The 20,278-nt window shown below is 43.0% G+C and overlaps 1 protein-coding gene across 1 annotated transcript in view; it reads right to left on the bottom strand.

Annotated features, from left to right (window-relative positions):
- Nucleotides 1-230: 230 nt before the first annotated feature.
- mrpl42 (mitochondrial ribosomal protein L42) overlaps nt 231-20,278 on the bottom strand; it is a 28,915-nt gene continuing 8,867 nt past the window's right edge. The window contains exons 2-6 of the mRNA XM_043713336.1: nt 11,565-11,739; nt 7,284-7,347; nt 7,116-7,200; nt 3,857-4,020; nt 231-504 (exon numbers count right to left, since the gene is read on the bottom strand). Of these exons, the coding sequence (XP_043569271.1) occupies nt 459-504; nt 3,857-4,020; nt 7,116-7,200; nt 7,284-7,347; nt 11,565-11,739 (534 nt within the window). The 3' untranslated portion in view covers nt 231-458. The remainder of the gene's footprint in view (nt 505-3,856; nt 4,021-7,115; nt 7,201-7,283; nt 7,348-11,564; nt 11,740-20,278) is intronic.

The following is a 20,278-nucleotide window of genomic DNA, read 5'->3' as shown; positions in this document are numbered from 1 at the left end:
GTTTATGGTTTGATGGGGAACATGCTTGGTTGTGGCATTGCCATTTATCCACTGCCTTTATCCTTCCAGATGATGAGGATCACAAGTTTGCAAGGTGGTGCATTATTGCAGTGCATCTTGTCAATTGATACCATTGTGCCTTGGCTGTGGAGGGAATGAACGTTTAAAGTGATGGATGGAATGGCAATCAAGTTCTGTCTCAAAGTTGACAACAATGAGATGAGAAAATCTAATTTTAACATTTTATTATGTTAACACAGAGAACTGATGACAATAATACATCATATACCAAACCAGCTCTTTACATTCCTTGGTTTGTAAGGGACCTCGGTCTTGCTAGCGAAACTTTTTCCAATTGTCCGAATATGGAACCATAAACACTGACAGCCAGTGTTGAAACCATTTCTTGTCCAATATAATGCAGCAGTAGCAGAGGCAATTCCAGAGATTAAAGTGTATCATCTGTCTTTTGGGGGATTAGGTTTAATTCTCCGCCTGTGGTACCTTAACATAAAGAGAGAGAGGTTTTAATTCTTTCGTGGATCAACAAAATTGCACATGAAATGTGGAACATAAGTTTTGATGCTTCCATTGTTAAACCTTCTCCATTGTAATTCTTAGATGAAAAAAAACACAAAACTTCCATTAACTGAAACCATATGTGATAAAACAAGTGAGTAGAAATAAGCACTAAAATAAAACAAAGAACTACAGGTGCTGAAGATCTGGAACAGAAACATAAATTGTTGGACAGACTCAGCAGATCTTGCAGCATTGTGGAGAGTTCGCAGAATCAAAGTTTCGAGTCCAGTTCCCTTCTTCAATACAAGTAGATAGATGGCTTTTAATGTGCAAGTGTTAAGTTATGAACTTTTGACTAGGGTGTATGGAATGAGTTGCCATAGGAGTGGTCGAAGCTGGTACAATTACAACATTTAAAAGGCATCTGAGTAGGAAGGGTTTAGAGGGATACACCCTCACAACGTGCAGCCCTTCACTTCCTCTGCTCCAATCCCAACCTCACCATCAAACCAGGGGATAAAGGGGGCGCAGTGGTAGTTTGGCGCACTGACCTCTATACCGCTGAAGCCAGACGCAACTCGAAGACACCTCTTCCTACCGCCCCATCAACCATGACCCCACCCCCCATCACCAAACCATCATCTCCCAGACCATACAGAACCTCATCACCTCAGGGGGTCTCCCACCCACAGCTTCCAACCTCGTAGTCCGGGAACCCCGTACTGCCCGATTCTACCTCCTTCCCAAGACCAACAAGCCTGACCACTCTGGCCGACCTATCGTCTCTGCCTGCTCCTGCCCCACTGAACTCATCTTCACCTACCTCGACACTGTCTATCCCCCCCCAGTCCAGGAACTCCCCACATATTTTTGAGACACCAGCACGCCCTCCACTTCCTCCAAGACTTCTATTTCCCTCACCCCCACTGCCTCATCTTCACCATGGACATCCAATCCCTCTACACCTCCATCTGCCATAACCAGGGCCTCCAAGCCCTCCGTTTCTTCCTCTCCCAACAGCCCCACCAGTACCCTTCCACCAACACTCATTCGTTTGGCTGAACAGGTCCTCACTCTTAACAATTTCTCCTTCGAATCCTCTCACCTCCTCCAGCCAAAAAGGGTAGCCATGGGGACCCGCATAGGCCCCAGCTATGCCTGTCTCTTTGTTGGCTACGTAGAACAGTCCATCTTCCGTAGTTACACCGGCACCACTCCCCACCCCTTCCTCCGCTACATTGATGACTGCATCGGCGCTACCTCATGCTCCCACGAGGAGACTGAGCAGTTCATCAACTTCACCGACACATTCCACTCTGACCTTAAATTCACCTGGACTATCTCTGACACCTCCCTCCCCTTCCTGGGCCACTCCATCTCCATCAACGATGACCAACTCAACACTGACATTTTTTACAAACCAACCGACTCCCACAGCTACCTGGATAACACCTCTTCCCACCCTACCTCCTGAAAAAATGATATCCTGTATTCTCAATTCCTCCGCCTCTGCCATATCTGCTCCCAGGAGGACCAGTTCACCCACAGAACACACCAGATGGCCTCCTTCTTTAAAGACTGTAATTTCCCTTCCCACGTGGTTGAAGATGCCCTCCAACACACCTCCTCCCTGAAACTCCACCCCTCCAACTGTAACAAGGACAGAACCCCCCCTGGTCCTCACCTTCCACCCTACCAACCTCCGCATAAACCACATCATCTGCCGACATTTCCGCCACCTACAAACGATCCCGCCATCAGGGATATATTTCCCTCCCCACTCCTATCCACTTTCCACAAAGACCGTTCCCTCTGTGACTACCTGGTCAGGTCCACGCCCCCCACCAACCCACCCTCCCCTCCTAGCACCTTCCCCTACCACTGTAGGAATTGTAAAACTTGCGCCTACACCTTCCCCCTCACCTCCATCCAAGGTCCCAAAGGAGCTTTCCACATCCATTCACCTACACTTCCACAAATGTCATTTATTGTATCTGTTGCTCCCGATGCAGTCTCCTTTACATTGAGGAGACTGGATGCCTTCTCACAGAGCACTTTAGGGAACATCTCTGGGACACCCGCACCAATCAACCACACTGCCATATAGCCGAACATTTCAATTCTCCCCCCACTCTGCCGAGGACATGCAGGTCTTGGGCCTCCTCCATCACCATTCCCTCACCACCTGACGCCTGGAGGAAGAACGCCTCATCTTCCGCCTTGGAACACTTCAACCCTAGGACGTCAATGTGGACTTCACCAGTTTCCTCATTTCCCCTCCCCCTACTTATCCTAGTTCCAATCTTCCAGCTCAGCACCATCCTCATGACCTGTCCTACCTGCCAATCTTCTTTCCCACCTATCTGCTCCACCCTCCTCTCTGACCTTTATCCCCACCTCCATCCACCTATTGCACTCTTAGCTACCTTCTCTCCAGCCCCACCTCTCTCCCATTTATCTCTCCACCCCAGAGGCACCCAGCCTCAATCCTGATGAAGGGCTGCTGCCTGAAACGTCGATTTTCCTGCTCCTCGAATGCTGCCTGACCTGCTTTGCTTTCTCAGTACCACACTAATCTTGACTTAGAGGGATACGAGCCAAATGCTGGTAAATGGGACTAAACTAGTTTATCTAGTTGGTATAGATGAGTTGGATTGAAGGGTCTGTTTCCATTCTGTACATCTCAATGACTCTATGAGATCAGAACGGCAAGAAGTAATGGAGGAGCAGAGAGTCTAAGAGATCCACTAAAAGCCGAAGAACAGACATAAAAATAAAAGCTAATGGAATGTTGGGCTTTATCTCAAGAGGGCTGAAAGTTCTGTTAGTTTTGCGCAAAGCTCTGGTTAAACCCCCTGTGGAATACTGCAATTAGGTTTGGAAACCACATCAGAGATAGGATATACTATTGAAGATTAATGCATTCAGCCGAATGACACTGGAGCTACAAGGATGAAAGTTGCAAAGACTTAATTTTCTATATTTAAGGGAAAAGAAATAAAGAGGTGATACAATTGCTGTGTTTCAGATGTTTAAGAGATTTGATAGAGTAATTGGAGAGCACCCTATTTCCTTGAAAGGGAAAGTCCAAAACAAAGGAGAGTAAATCCATTACAAACCATCTTTATATAAAATACATGATTCTCACATGTTGTAAAAAGTGCACTACGATCCCGACACAGCTCTGCTCAGATTGAACTAAGGATCAATATTCTACACGTGAATACAGCTTTAATGTTACATTTGATAAGATTTCATTTCAACATCTCTCATAAATACTGAAAGCCAATATCATTGAGTGAATATTCTATGAAGCAGCATGAATGACACTTACTGCCCAATTGGATACCAGCGGTGCTTTGTTGTGTAGAACATTTTACTGAGCTCTTCAATCGTAGGAGCCTGTTTATTACGTAGCACTGCCTTATCCAACCTGGCCTTCAGTACCTGGTCATGGGTCTCCTCTTTATTCTCCACAGGGGAAGGTCTTATTATAGGCTGCAAAACAGAATGCAAATCAAATCTGGAAGTGGCTGTCACCTTAATTCTAATACTTGGCCGATAAAGGAATAAGTTAAGAATTAATTTCAAGGACTTTATTTTATGTAGAAAAAGAACACAAAATAGAATAATGAACAGTATGAGGAAGTAGTGAAAACCATTATGCAAACACTCGGGCCTCCGTTGATCCTCTGCCTTCAGCTGCCTAGCTCCATTGTTAAATTTCCTCCAATTCTTTCCTACTATCACTGGACCATAAGACAAATGAGCAGAAGTAAACCATTCAGCCCATTAATGTTTCCATCAAATAAGTGGAGCTGCAGGACAAAAGATTTAAAATTCAGTCCTATAAACAACAAACAAAATTATGATTCCTTTTTTGTTTGCAAAATAATCACTGCTTAGATGTCCAACTCTTCAGTAAATTCATTCAATCAAGTGAAACGTGACTGGTGGGAGGGAGATCCAGTAGATATAGTGTACCTGGACCTTCAGAAAGCTTTTGATAAAGTCCCACATAGGAGGTTAGTGAACAAAGTTAGGGCGTATGGTATTGGGGGCAAAATACTAACTTGGATTGAAAGTTGGTTGGCTGACATGAAATGAATCTTCCTGACTTTTATGTTACAATGCATTTCACTCCTCTCTCTTCTGATTTGTTGCATGCTAATGTTTTGTCATTCACACCCCAGGGTGGAGTGACCCCTGTCAATGAAGGTAAGCATGCAGGTACAGCAGGTAGTGAAGCATGGTGGTCTCCATAAAAGAGGGATTGAGTATAGAAGCAAAGAGGTTCTTCTGCAGCTGTACAGGGCCCTGGTGAGACCACACCTGGGTGCAGTTCTGGTCTCCAAATTTGAGGAAAGACATTCTGGCTATTGAGAGAATGCAGCGTAGGTTCATGAGGTCAATTCCTGGAATGGCGGGACTACCTTACGCTGAAAGACTGGAGCGACTGGGCTTGTATACCCTTGAGTTTCGAAGACTGAGAGGGGATCTGATTGAGACACATAAGATTATTAAAGGATTGGACACTCTGGAGGCAGGAAACATGTTTCCGCTGACGGTGAGTCCCGAACCAGAGGACACAGCTTAAAAATACGGGGTAGACCATTTAGGACAGAGATGGAGAAACTTCTTCACCCAGAGAGTGGTGGGTGTGTGGAATGCAGTGGAGGCCTAGTCTCTGGATTCATTTAAGAAAGAGTTGGATAGAGCTCTCAAGGATAGTGGAATCAAGGGTTATGGAGATAAGCCAGGAACAGGATACTGATTAAGGATGATCAGCCACGATCATATTGAATGGTGGTGCAGGCTCGAAGGGCAGAATGGCCTACTCCTGCACCTATTGTCTATTGGTGAGAATAGACCGCTCAGTTGTCAAAGCTTCAAGGTTCATGTAGCTTCCGAATTTTGCATATAGAGTTAGACTTTAAGATCTGATCACACCTGCTGAAGTGTCTCCTCAGTCTCTCTGCTCCTCTACATTTCATAACTTCTTCCACCATTCAATGAGATCATGGTTGACTGAATAATCCTCAACTCCACTTTACTGCCTTTCCTCATTACCCATGATTCTCTTGATTAAAAATCTACCTCAGCCTTAATGCCCCAGCCTCAGCAATCTTCGTTGGTGAAGATTTCTACAGATTCACTACCCTCTGAGAGAAGAAATTCCTTATCTATGTCTTAAATGTGTCACCCCTATTCTGAGATTATGCCCTCTGGTCCTGGATTCTACCCTGTCAAATCCTTAAAAACATGTATGTTAAAATAAGGTCACCTCACATTCTATTTAAGGCAAAGAGTACAGGCCACTACAATGAAGCAACTGACCACTTTTAGATATCCATATATCCTTCCTGGCTGGTGCACTGGATAGTGCACAATAGCAAATATTCAATTACGTGTTCAACCAGAGGACAGGAATGTCAAACCTCCCTGTCTTTAACACAAGGTGTAATAATTTCATGCACCAGAAGAAAGACCATAAGATGCAGGAGCAAAGTAGGTCATTCAGCCCAGAAGTCCACTCTGCCATTCAGTAAGATCATGGCTGATCTGTAATCCTTAACTATTTCTCGGTCTTTTCCCCAGACCTTTTATTCCCTTACTGATGAAAAAAATCTATCTCGACCTTTAATACACAATGACGCAGCTTCTCCAATGATCTGAAATTCCTCCTCATCTCAGTCTTAAAATGGCGATCTCTTATTCTGAGGTTATGCCATTTGGTTTTAGACTCCCCGACAAGGGAAAACAAGCTTTCTGCGTCTGTCCTGTCAAGCCCCTGAACAGTCTTCTAGGTTTCAATACAGGTCCCCTCTCGTTCTTCTACATTCCAACAAGTACAGGTCCAATCTACTCAACCTCTCCTCATAAGACAGTCCTTTCATATCAAGGATCAACTTAACAAACTTTGTCTGGACTGCCTCCAATGCCAATTCATCCTTCCTTGGGTAAGGGACCCGAAATTGTTCACAATATACCCAACTATGGTCTGACCTGTATTTTATATTCCATTCCCTTTAAACTAAAGGCCAACATTCCATCTGCCTTCTGCAATCTCTCTCCATTTAAATAATATTCAGCTCCTTTATTCTTACAGCCAAAATGCATAATTTCACATTTTCCCATATTATATTCCATCTACCAGGTTTCGCCCATTCACTTAACTGCCTGTATCCCACTTTGTGCTATCCTCAGCACCTGGTTTCCTGTCTATTTTTGTGTCATCCAAAAACTTGGCTACAATACATTCACTTTCCTTATCTAAATCATTATTGTAAATAACTGAGGCCCCAGGACTATTATACCTTATTACACACCACTAGCTACATCCGAAAATTACTTTTCTTATCTATCTCTCATTAATATTACTGGAGGCTGATTAAAACAATGGGAGAAAATAGATGGAAAATTATTTTGACTTTGGCTCATTATAGGAAAATGAACAGTACATCATCACAATTTAAACTCATTAGGAGCAATTATTGGGTGTCAAGTAATACTGTATCATAAATATACATCACAACATAACTTCTTCAACTTTTCCACAAAAACCATCAATGTAAGAATCTACAGTGTTCTACCTTGGTGTGTTCATATGGGATGTCCACTGACGGGTGGTAACAAACTATTGTTCGCCCATCTGATGTGATCGCAAGGTCTACTTTACTGTCAAGAGATGAGAGTTGTTTCAGTAAGAATTCAAAAGCTGCAATACATGAATGTGACCAATCAGGAATGTAGTTACTCACCAATTGTAGTCATTGGGAAGAGCAGTATATGTCGACCTGTGACAAACACAACTCCAATCTCCACCTACACAAGATAACACAGCTCACAATTAGTCAATTTGCCCATATGTGGCGGCACAGTGGCTCAGTGGTTAGCACTGTTGCCTCACAGCGCCAGGGATCCGGGTTCAATTCCCACCCATCTGTGTGGAGTTTGCATATTCTCCCCGTGCCTGTGTGGGTTTCCCCCCCCCCCCCCCCCGAGTGCTCCGGTTTCCTCCCACAATCACAAAGATGTGCAGGTTAGGTGGATTGGCCATGCTAAATTGCACATAGTGTTACATGCATTAGTCAGGGGTCAGTACAGGGTAGGGACGGGGACAGGGACAGGGTCTGGGTGGGTTACTCTTCAGAGGGTCGGTGTGGATTTGTTGATCTGAAGGGCCTGTTTCCATACTGTAGGGAATCTAATTTAAAATTATCAAGATATCTTCATTCAATTTCTTATTGTAAAAATGGATTTTAGTAAAGAAACAAAGTCCTATATTTCTGTAATGGTTTTTAAATACCAAAAGATATCTCGAAACACTTTGCAGCCAATGGGGAGCTTTCAAAATGTAATCTTTGCTGTCGGTAACAAAGCGGGGTTTATGCCCAAAACGTCGACTCTCCTGCTCCTCAGCTGCTGCCTGACCAGCTGTGCTTTTCCAGCGCCACACTTATCAACTCTGATCTCCAGCATCTGCAAGTCCTCACTTTCTCCTCGGTAACAAAGCAGCCAATTTCTCCATAGCAAGCTTCCATAAACAGCAATACAATAATAACCAGATAATCTGTTTTTGTGACTTTGATCGAGGGAAAAATATTGGCCAGAATGTTTTTTTTTTAATTTGTTGACTCATGGGACATTGGCATCAGTGACTGGCCAGCATTTATTGCCCATCCCGAGTTGCTCTTGAGAAGGTAGTGGTGAGCTGCCACCATGTGCTGTAGGTAACCCCACAATGGCATCAGGGAGGGAATTCGAGAATTTTGACCCAAATGATAGTGAAGGAACAACAATATATTTCAGGACAGTCAGTATGAAGTGAACTTGCAGGTGGTTGTGTTCCCATGTATATGCTGCCCTTGCCCTTAGAGATGGAAGTGATTGCGGGTTTGAAAGGTGCTGTCTAAGGATCTTTGGTGAATTTCTGCAATGCATCATATAGATAGTCATACTGGTGCTGAGTGTGTGGTGGAGAGAGTAGATGTTTGTGGATGTGGTACCTGTCAAGCGGGATGCTTTGTCCTGGAAGGTTTCAAACTTCTAGAATGTTGTTGGAGATGCATCCATTCAGGCAATTTTCCCAGCTCTTCTTTGAAATTGTGAAATGGGGTCTTCTGCAATCCAATGAGGGGGCAGGTAGGGCTTTGACTGAACATTTCATTCAAAAGATTCCACATCTGACAGCATCATATCCTTTTGGCACTGTGGGGTTCTGGCCTGGATTTTTGTATGACTCCTGGAGAGGACCTTAATCCATCACCTTGTATCTCAGACCCAAGACTGTGTCCAACTCAACTACTGCATGGGTCAGAATTACTAAACAAACTTATGTTTCTATTCTACGTATTTATTGATTTTGGATGAGAGGTCACAAAATATTGAGGTTTCATAATTCCAACGTTTTAATTTCACTATATTCTGGAATCCAAGCAATGTTATTTTTAGGAAGACCTTTAACTATAATATAAAATGAATATAGATCATACACTAATTTGATTGCACAGGAGGAATAAATGGGTACAATAGTGTAGTGGAAATAACAAAGCAAAGGTCAGGAGTACAAATCCCACTACAAACAGTTTTGGAACGGAACTCAACAAACCCAGTCATCTGTGGGATTACACTGGAAGGAGAAATACCAACTGGTTCACCACTGTCCTTGAGAAAGGGGGTTTTGAACTCATTACTTGCTTTGGCCAACACATGAATTCAGTCCCACACTAGGTGACTAATTCCTGCCACTTTCCAAATTTCTAAAAGAATCATTCTAAGCCCAATAATAATAATTCCCTACCTGCACCATCATCACAAAAAAATGGACAAGTTATGTCCTTCCCACCCCATCCCAAACACCACAGTTAGGAGTGTAAAATAAAGAATGGTGATGTTGCAGTCTTGTCATTGCTAGTTATTCTAGGTAGATTGAGAACTTAAATTCTGCTGTAATTAAAAATGTCAGATTTTTGTTAAAATTCAATTGATGGCCTTTATGGAAGGAAGCCTGTGGTTGGGACCTGAACCAACAATCTAGCTGAGTCTGAGACCTAACAAGTCTTACGGTTCTACCAGCAGTTCAAGAAGATGGCTCATCACCTTTACAGGGAAATTAGGAGCAGGCAGTAAAAGCCGTTAGCAAGGACTATGTCCTTGAGAATTATTTTGTTTTGTTTTGCAAAAGAGACAAATACCTGATCAAAATTGGTGCTTTGGCAGAGCAAGAAGACAAGAAGCAAACAAAATGGACATTTGAGAACAGGGCAGAACCAATGACCCTAGTTGGGAGACAAGGCCATTCAAGACTTTATAGACCTGTTGTGAGGATGACCCAGGGCAGATGTGAAGGGAGTCCAAGGAGATAGCAGAGGTTTTAAATGGCAACTTTGCACTGATCTTCACAAGGATTGACAGTGTGATAGAAATTGTCAGAGCACGTACTTGCAAAGGTCCTGTCTTGAATCAGGAATTTTAAAATAAATCAGGTTGCTAACCCTGAGGACATTCATTCAAGGATGCTGAAACAGGTGTGTATTTACTCTGTGCTCCCCTTACTCATATTTACATGTTCAGGGACTTCAATGCAGTGTGTAAAATTGATATCATTGAAGATGTCCAGACTGTGAATCCACAAGGAGAACCCAGACTGGCAGCAGACCAGAGGTTCAACAAATAGGACGAAAAGATGGATTTCATAATCAGTCTGGACATTTAACAGCAAGAGCAAAAACAAAAGAATAAAGGTGAGCAGAAGTGGAAAATCAGAGTGGGGAGTAACGCAGCACATTAATAATGAGCATATATGGGAGAAGGAAACAGACCATGCTGAATTCAGAGGAACAATATAAAGAAGCTTGAGTGGAGTATAGACTGGTTGGACAGAATGGCCTGTTTCTGTGTTGTATGTTCTGAACAATTTTATGCCTGACATGCATGTGACTGAATAGCTGAAGGAACAGTTACTTAAAATTATTCTGCATAGCTTTGAATGGGTGACAACTATCTACAACTCATGATAAATCCAGCTATTTATAAGTCATGGGTACATTATTTCTACTTGACAGAAATTCCATTTTCAATCTATATTTCAGTGCTAAGGACCAAACAAACACTAGCTATGTTGAAGAAGTTATGTTGAATTTGAAACTTTCTCCCTCTCAGATACCGTTAGGCCTGCTGAGTTTCTCCAAGGCTCTCTGTTTTATTATTGCTTTGGCTATCTGGCCGCAACTATCTTTCAGCATCACAAAGCACTGTCCACGCTGACGAGCCAAGGACTTTTGCCCGAAATGTTGATTTTCCTGCTCCTCAGATCTGCCTGACCTGTTGTGTTTTTCCAGCACCACTCTAATCTAGACTCTGAATTCCAGCATCTGCAGTCCTCACTTTTTTCTAGTAAGATCAGTCTTGTCACTAACCAGGATGCCCTCTAGCCCCTGGAGTAATGCCCAAGCTATTGGCCATTTACCAGATTAGAGTGGTGCTGGAAAAGCACAGCAGTTCAGGCAGCATCCGAGGAGCAGGAAAACCGACATTTCGGACAAAAGCCCTCATTGCCCATTTACCAGCAACCAATTACTTCTAACTCCAATTCAACTTCATTCCATTCCCTGTTCGCCCATTGTATAGTTCAATTCGGATGCCACTTTCCGCTTGGTTGCAAAATTCCACAGTTTATCTTTCTCAGCAGCTCCACGTGTTTGCACAATCCCACCTCAGCCTCCGCCACGATCTCCTCTGTCCCCTCGCCCCTGCCACCATCAGTAACTCCGGTCACACTGATCCTGCGGACTGCACTCACGGTCTGTTCAATCTGCCGCACATTCAGGTGGGCAGCGACCCCAAAACAGCTGAATATCCCACCCCCTTCCCTCCAACCCACGGGGCCAGGACCCCACACAGACACACACACACACAGGCCCCTCACTGGGTGGTCACGCCCCTCCGTCCCCATGGTAACCCTCAGTCCCTGAGCTCCCCGCGGCCCAGGGAAGGAACCGGAAAAGCCGGTATTTACCCCGACCCCCGGGGCTCGGTACCTCTCAGCGTCCGCCCTCCGCCACGGGACAACAAACGGCCGACAGCAGCCGTCACCCATCGACTTCCTGCTGCTACCGCCATGTTCGCTTCTACCGGAACCCGGTCCCTTCCGCAAAGCGTCCCCCTGGTTGGAAACACGTCAATCCGACCCGGGTTCCGGGAACATCGGTTCCGCTGTAGTGGGGGACGGGGAAGGGAGTGGAACACCGTGTCCTGTCACTGATGGCTTCATGATTAAGGTTTAGAGATAGGAGTCTGAAATTAGTGTAGAGATAGGAGTCTGAAATTAGTGTAGAGATAGGAGTCTGAAATTAATGTAGAGATAGGAGTATGAAATTAGTGTGGAGATAGGAGTATGAAATTAGTGTGGAACAGGTTACATTTAGAGGGAAAATGGCTCATTGACTTAAAAGATTGAAAAATAAATACAGAGCCAGTCTCACTGTGGGATCTATTAGGAGGGAAAGGGAAGGGGTAGTAATGGCTGTAAGGTACATCATGACTTATTGATGGTGAAAATACCTTAAATTATGCACGAGGTTTACGCCAGTTATGGTTCTCTGAGGGTCACATAAGCAGTAGGTTGTTTGTGATTTGTGGTGAAGCCTTTAACACTGGACGAAAAGTAAATGGGCAACTGGCCTACACTGACTAATATAAAAGCAAAATGCTGCAGATGTCAGCAGGAAATTTGAATGAAACAAACTCTTATGTTTCAAAAATTTTGTAACCTGAACACTTTCCTCCCAACCAAAAGGCATCTGCTTGCATGATATTGAAATTAATTTTCCTGTTACATGCCATTCTTAAAGTTTATTGACATCTTGTATTTTGTCAAAGTCCTCCTTTATTTACTACACTGACCAATTTGGTGTTGTCTGCAAGTTTTAAAATTGTATAACTTTAAAACTGTACTCCTGATGCCCAATCCTAATGGTTTCTGTAGTTGATTTTTTTCCCCTGCAACGCTCCTTGTGGAATACCACTTTTCATCTCTTGCGAGCGTGTATTATTACATTTCCCCATTCTGTGTTTTCTGTTTTAAGAACAGCTAGCTATTCAATCTTCTACGTGTTCTCTGACTACACATACTCTTACTGCATCATAAGTCTGCAAGTCAAAACCTCAACAAAAGCCTTTTGAAATCTTAGTACTGTTTATTCCCATTACTTAATGAGATTGTGGCTGATTGGCTTCCTAACTGCATTGATCTAGCTTTTCCTTAAATCCTTTTATCTTTGGTTAACAAAGAGCTATCAATCTCAGATTTAAAGTTAATAATTGATCTAGCATCAGACAGTCATAGAATCGTACAGCATGGAAACTGACCTGTTGGTCCAATCAGTCCAGACCAAACATAATCTTAAACTAAACTAGTCCCACCTGCGCTTAGCCCATATCCCTCCAAACCTTTCCTATTTACATAGTTATAGAAATGTCTTTTAAACATTATAATTGTACCCATATCCACCAATTCCACACACAAACCATCCCCTGTGTAAAAAAATTGCCACTCATGTCTTTTTAAAATCTCTCTCCTCTCACTTTAAAAATGTGCCCTAGTCTTGAAATACTTGAGGATAGACAAGTCCCCCAGACCTGACGGGATATATCCTAGGATTATGTGGGAAGCAAGAGAGGAAATTGCAGTACCGTTGGCAATGATCTTTTTGTCTTCACTGTCAACGGGGGTGGTACCAGGGGACTGGAGAGTGGGGAATGTTGTGCTCTGTTCAAAAAAGGGAATATGGATAACCCCGGGAATTACAGGCCAGTTAGTCTTACTTCGGTGGTAGGCAAAGTAATGGAAAGGGTACTGAGGGATAGGATTTATGAGTATCTGGAGGAGGCTGGAAGAACACCACCTGATGTTGCCTGGCTTGCTGTGTTCTTCTAGCCTCCAGCTTGTCCGCTGCTTTGTAGTGCCAGAGACCCGAGTTCGATTCCAGCCTCAAATGACCGTCTGTAGAGTTTCCAATTCTGTCCATGTCTGTGCGGCCACTGAGTGCCCCAGTTTCCTCCTACAGTCCAAAAATGTGCATGTTAGGTGGATTGGTTCTGCTAAATTCCCAATAGTGTCCAGGTGTATAGGCTAGGTGGGCTGAGGAGTGGCAGATGGAGTTCAACCCTGCCTAGTGTGAGGTTGTCCATTTTGGAAGAACAAATAAGAATGCGGAATACAGGGTTAATGGTAGGGTTCTTAGTGAGGTTGAGGAACAGAGGGATCTTGGGGTCTATGTACATAGATCTTTGAAGGTTGCCACTCAGGTGGATAGAGTTTGTAAGAAGGCCTATGGAGTATTATCGTTCATTAGCAGAGGGATTGAATTCAAGAGTCGTTAAGTGATGTTGCAGCTGTACAGGACTTTGGTTAGGCCACATTTGGAGTACTGTGTACAGTTCTGGTCGCGTCACTTTAGGAAAGATGTGGAAGCTTTGGAGGGGGTGCAGAGAAGATTTACCAGGATGTTGCCTGGAATGGAGAGGAAGTCGTACGAGGATCGGTTGAGAGTTCTCGGCCTTTTCTCGTTGGAACGGCGAAGGATGAGGGGTGACTTGATAGAGGTTTATAAGATGATCAGAGGAATAGATAGAGTAGACGGTCAGAAACTTTTTCCCCGGGTACATCAGAGTGTTACAAGGGGACATAAATTTATGGTGAAGGGTGGAAGGTATAGGGGAGATGTCAGGGGTGGGTTCTTTACCCAGAGAGTGGTGGGGGCATGGAATGCGCTGCCTGTGGGAGTGGTAGAGTCAGAATCTTTGGTGACCTTTAAGCGGCAATTGGATAGGTATATGGATGGGTGCTTAAGCTAGCACAAATGTTCAGCACAACATCGTGGGCCGAAGGGCCTGTTCTGTGCTGTATTGTTCTATGTTCTATGTTCTACTAGGGAACGTCAACGACCATGAACTGTATCTATATCCCTCATTATTTTATAAACTTCTATAAAGTCGCCTCTCTACCTCCTATACTCCAGTGAAAAAAAATCCAGCTTATTCAGCAATTGCAGTTTTGTAGTTTGTAGAAAAGAGACAGAATTTCTATCATCATTTGCATGATGAATTGTATCCCAATTTCACCCTGAGAGATCCTACACATTTTTTAGATTCTACCTAGATCCCCTGATGAGTGAAAATAATTTCTCTGTCTCAACCCCTACTTGTTCCTGAAAACTATGATCGAGTCTTCAAAATCCCAGGGTACTGTATTCAGTGCTAATTTGTGTCATGTTGGAGTACTGTGGTAGCACACTGGAAATCATGTTGTACTGTGGTAGACCTGCTTTCCCAGAGACTTTGTAAATGTTAAAAATGGTATCAGAGTGCACAAAGACTCCAATTTACCTGTTGAATAGACCCAGGTTAACAGAAAACATGGGTCAAGTTTCTGTACTTAAGAAGAACTGTTATTTATAACAATAAATAGGTCCTAAATAGAGAGGAGAAAGCGAGGATTGCAGATACTGGAGACGTCAGTCGAAAAGTGTGGTGCTGAAAAAGCACAGCAGGTCAGGCAGCATCTGAGGAGCAGGAGAATCAATGTTTTGGGCATAAGCCTTTCATCAGGAATCCTTTTCCTGCTCCTCAGATACTGCCTGATCTGCTGTGCTTTTCCAACGCCACCCTTTTCGACTCTGACTTCTCCAGCACCTGCAGTCCTCACTTTCTCCTTGTTGCTGGAAACCTCACTGAGAAGCCTCTTCCAAGCATGCCCACCTTGAAGATGTTCTCATCCTCCCTCCACATGAGCCCTAACTAAAGGTAAACAGCTAGCATATAATTCCACTAGTTTAAACTCTAACCCCCTTCTAAAATCCTCTTCACTCATACACAGTCAGACCAAAATCACTGGTTTATAAAATACTGGAGAAATAAGTCAATCTTCAGGATTCAGTGGAGTATTCCTTTTGTTTCGCAAGGAATCAAAGGACTCAATTTAACAATAAGTAGAATTTAACACAAACCATGCATATTTCCACATATTGATAATGGATTCCTGCACGTAAATGGATGGGAATTTGTTATCAATTGTTTTAATAGCTAAATCCAAACATGTTCTATTGAGCTACACAGGTGAAGAGGAATCAACTGTAGATGCATTACGTTTACTTCTTTCTGTTTGAATTGTACTTATAATGGAGGAAGCTCAGTGGCCGAATGATATAACCTTTGCTCTATATATAGAGATATATAGCATGGAAACAGACCCTTCGGTCCAACTTGTCCATGCTAACCAGATATCCTAAATTAATCTAGTCCAATTTGCCAGCACCTCATCCATAAATATCTAAACTCTTCCTATACATATACCCATCCAGATGCCTTTTAAATATTGTAATTGTACCAGCCTCCACCACTTCCTCCGGCAGCTCATTCCATGCAGGTTTGAAAAAGTTGCCCCTTAGGTCCCTTTTAAATCTTTGCCCTCTCACCCCTAAATCTATGCCCTCTAGTTCTGGACTCCCCAACCCAAAGAAAAGACCTTGTCTATTTATCCTATCCATGCCCCTCATGATTTTATGAACCTCTATCAGATCACCCCTCAGCCTCCAGTGCTCCCAGGAAAACAGCCCCAGCCTATTCAGCCTCTCCCTATAGCTCAAACCTCCAACCCTGGCAACATCCTTGTAAATCTTTTGTGAACCCTTTCAAGTTTCACAACATTCATCCGATAGGAGGGAGACCAGAATTGGTCACAATATTTCAATGACCTGGACAGCTGCAACATGATTTCCCAACTCCTATACTCAATGTTCTGACCAATAAAGGAAAGCATACTAAATGCCTTCTTCACTCTCCTATCTACCTGAAACTCTTCTTTCAAGGAACTGTGAACTTGCACTCCAAGGTCTCTTTGTTCAGCAATATTCTCCAGGACCTTACCATTAAGTATATAAGTCCTGCCCTTATTTGCCTTTCCAAAATGCAGCACCTCACATTTATCTAAATTAAACTCTCCTTATGTAAAACTTGTGTGTTCTAGCTATGAAAGCAAATTACATCCTTTAGCCATTTTAGTCAACAAACAGAAATGCAGAAAATAAAATGATGTAGTCTTTGTCATATGGAATGAATTGAATTGTCTGAAGACTGGTGTCTGTGATAGAGTCATAGAGGTATACAGCACAGAAACAGACCCCTCTGTCCAATCAGTTCATGCAAAACATAATCCCAAACTAATCTAGTCCCACCTGCCTGCTCCTTGTCCATATCCCTCCAAACCTTTCCTATTCATTGTACCTACCTAAGTGTCATCTAAACATTGTAACTGGGGTGAAATACCTCATCCTAGGGAAAAAAAAACACCTACTATTAACTCTATCTATACCTCTCTTGATTTATTAACCTATATGAGATCACCATAGGCTGTGATAGATCACTCATTCGGCACTTCTGGCTGAAGACTATTGCGAATGCTTCAGGCTTATTTTTTGTATTAATATTTTGGACTCCCTATCATTGATGATGGGGATATTTGTGAAGCCACCTCCTACAGAGAGTTGTTTAATTGTCCACCACCATGACTGGATGTGACAGGATGACACAGTTACTCCAGCTGCAATGAAATTGTGACATTTATATGTATGCTTTTTGGTGTCATTTGCTGTGAATTTGGGTTCTGGGGTTCTCGCCCATCTCTAGTTGCTCTGGAGATGTTTCTCAAACCTTCTTAAACCTGCAATCTTTGGGAATGCAGAGAATCCAATAATACTGTTATGAAGGAAGTTTCAGTATTTTAACCCAGCAACAGTGCAGGAGCAGCGCTTTGGTTCTAAGTCAGAATGATGTGTGGCTTGGATAGAAACTCGAGGTCGTTGTTTTCCCATCATGGGGTGTTGGCTGTGTTTGGAATTGACAATTGGCTGTTGAGGGCAAAAACTATAATGCTGATACTTCTAGTGTCATGGACAGATGCATCTGTGACAGGATGATGTTAAATAGGTTTTTCTCTCTTCTTGCTTCTCTTACCGCTTGCTATAAACCAGTCTAGCAGTTATTTCCTTTTGCCTCATCCAGGTAGATCAGTGACACTCCAGAGCCACTCTTGGTGATGGACATTGAAGTCACTTACACAGAGTACATCTTGTACCCTTGACACCCTCAGTGCTTCAGTGTCTTGTTGAAGATCTTTTGAAAACCCAAATATATTACATCTACTACATTACCTTTATCTTCCATTTCCATTCAGTCTTCAAAGAATTTGATGTATTTAATCAGGCTTGGTATTTGCTTTGAATGTGTGCTGATTACTCTTTATTGTATTTTCGGTTCCTAGACATTTTTCCATTACCTCTTTATATAACAAGTCCATTATGTTTCCTGTTGATGCTAGGATCATTTTTCTTTTTGGGATACTGGTGCTACTGGCTGAAACAGCATTCATTGTCCATCTCTAGTTGCTATGGAGATGCTTTTCAAACATTCTTAAACTCTTGCAATCTTTGGTATGCAGACAATCCCACAATCCTGTTATGAAGGGAGTTCCAGCATTTTAACCCAGCAACAGTGAAGGAACAGCGATATAGTTCCAAGTCAGGATGGTGTGTGGCTTAGATAGAAACTCGCAGGTTGTTGTTTTCCCAACATCTGCTGCTTTTGTCCCTCTTGATGGTAGAGTTTACGGGTTTGGAATATGTTGTTGGAGGAGTCTTGGTGAGTTACTGCAGTGCATGATCTAAAGTCCCCTGGAATTGCTCTACATTCCTTTTTAAATATGGAAATTGTATTAATCTTCTGGTACCAATCCCTTTATTAATGAATTATATGTATATGTATGTAATTGGAGTGTCTGTTGTCAATACAAAAAAAAATGGCCACTCAGAGTCACATGTGCTTACTCAGTTGCACAGTCTGTTGACAGGATTTGAAGATGCAGATGGCAGAACTCACCTGATCCATGTTCTCTCCCTCACAAGCAACATTCAGATTTCCTGATATTAATTCACTTGTTCATTAGGTGTCTGCGGTAAAAATGTCTTCTTTTTTAATTCACTGGTGATATTTTACTATTGTATGACTGGTGACACAGCTCTGTCTTACACTCTTAGGCAAATTACTGGCTATCACTCATTCTCAAAAATGTTTTTAAATGTTAATTTCACCATTTGCCTTTCAGCACCTGACTACTGACAGTGGGAGTTAATGTTGAAGGACCAGCACTCTGAAAGCTCGTGCTTCCAAATAAACCTGTTGGACTATAACCTGGCGTTGTGTGACTTTTAATGGTGGGAGTTAGGTTATACCTCACAATGAGAGCTCTAAATGAAGTGAATTGTTACTCATGGTCTACAATGCTCCACCTAGTGGTAACAATGCCCAAAAATTCAGTTGTGCGTAATAGGGCCTATATTTCTTCAACTTCCTTTAATATGCAAACACATAGTCAATCTAATTGAGGGGCTTTCTTCTCTCCAAGCTTGATTAGTTTATCAATACTCCCCCCCCTATCTATCTGAAATGTATTACTTTTGCTGATCCATTGTTGTGGTGGAAGGTGGAGGAGGCCCTGAGGATGGGAGCCCAACATATTTCTGCCACCATGGTATATTGTCAACATTAGGAACCTTAAGGTGCAGCTGCCTGCTGTGCCATTAATTGAGTTACAATAACCCCATTTTTGAGGCCACTTCTGCCCCCAGATGTATTTTGTCACCATCAAGCCGGACAACCACTTTGCCGGCGTGACCTCCAAATAGAGTTATAGAGCTGTACAGCACGGAAACAGATCCTTCAGTCCAACTCGTCCATGGCGACCAGATATTCTAAATTAATCTAGTCCCATTTGCCAGCACTTGACCCATATCCCTCTAAACCTTCCTGTTCATAGACCCATCCAGATGCCTTTTAAATGTTGTAATTGCACCAGCATCCACTGCTTCCTCTGTTAGAGACCAAACAAAACTGCAAATGCTGGATTCACAGGTAGACAAGCAGGAGGCTGGAAGAACACAGCAAGCCAGAAAGCATCAGGAGCATGCATCAGCCTCCTGCTTGTCTAACTTGGGATCCACCATCTGCAGTTTTTTCGTTGTCTCTAACCAAGTCTGTACCATTGTGAAGACTCTTCAAAGGATGCCCACTTTGACAAAGTTCTCTGCCTCCAGACCTGAGGTAGTGTTACACCCGAAACGTTAACTTCTCCACTTCCTGATGCTGCCTGGCTTCTTCCAGCCTCCTGCTTGTCCACCACATCCTCTGGCAGCTCATTCCAAGCAACACCCTCTCCATGAAAACATTGCCCCTTAAGTCCCTTCTAAATATTTCCCCTCTCACCCATAAATTATGCCTTCTAGTTCTGGATTCTCCTACCCCAGGGAAAATACCTTGTCTGTTTATCCTATCCATGCTCCTCATAATTTTATATATCTCTATAAGGTCACCCCTCAGCCTCTGACACTCCAGGAAATACAGTCCCAGCCAATTCAGCCTCTCCATGTAGCTCAAATCCTCCAATCCTGGCAACATCCTTGTAAATCTTTCCTGAACCTGTTCAAGTTTCACAATATCCTTCCTATAGGACAAAGACACTCCAAGGTCTCTTTGTTCAGCAACACTCCCTAGAACCTTACCATTAAGTGTATAAGTCCTGCGAAGATTTGCTTTCCCAAAATTCAGCACCTCACATTTATCTGAATTAAACTCCATCTGCCACTTCTCAGCCCATTGGCCCATCTGGTCCAGATCCTGTTGTAATCTGAGGTAACCCGCT

Source organism: Chiloscyllium plagiosum, chromosome 23 (assembly GCF_004010195.1).
Source record: "Chiloscyllium plagiosum isolate BGI_BamShark_2017 chromosome 23, ASM401019v2, whole genome shotgun sequence".
NCBI lineage: Eukaryota > Metazoa > Chordata > Chondrichthyes > Orectolobiformes > Hemiscylliidae > Chiloscyllium > Chiloscyllium plagiosum.
Note: the sequence above shows the minus strand (reverse complement) of the source record. Positions and strands in the feature narration are given on the sequence as shown.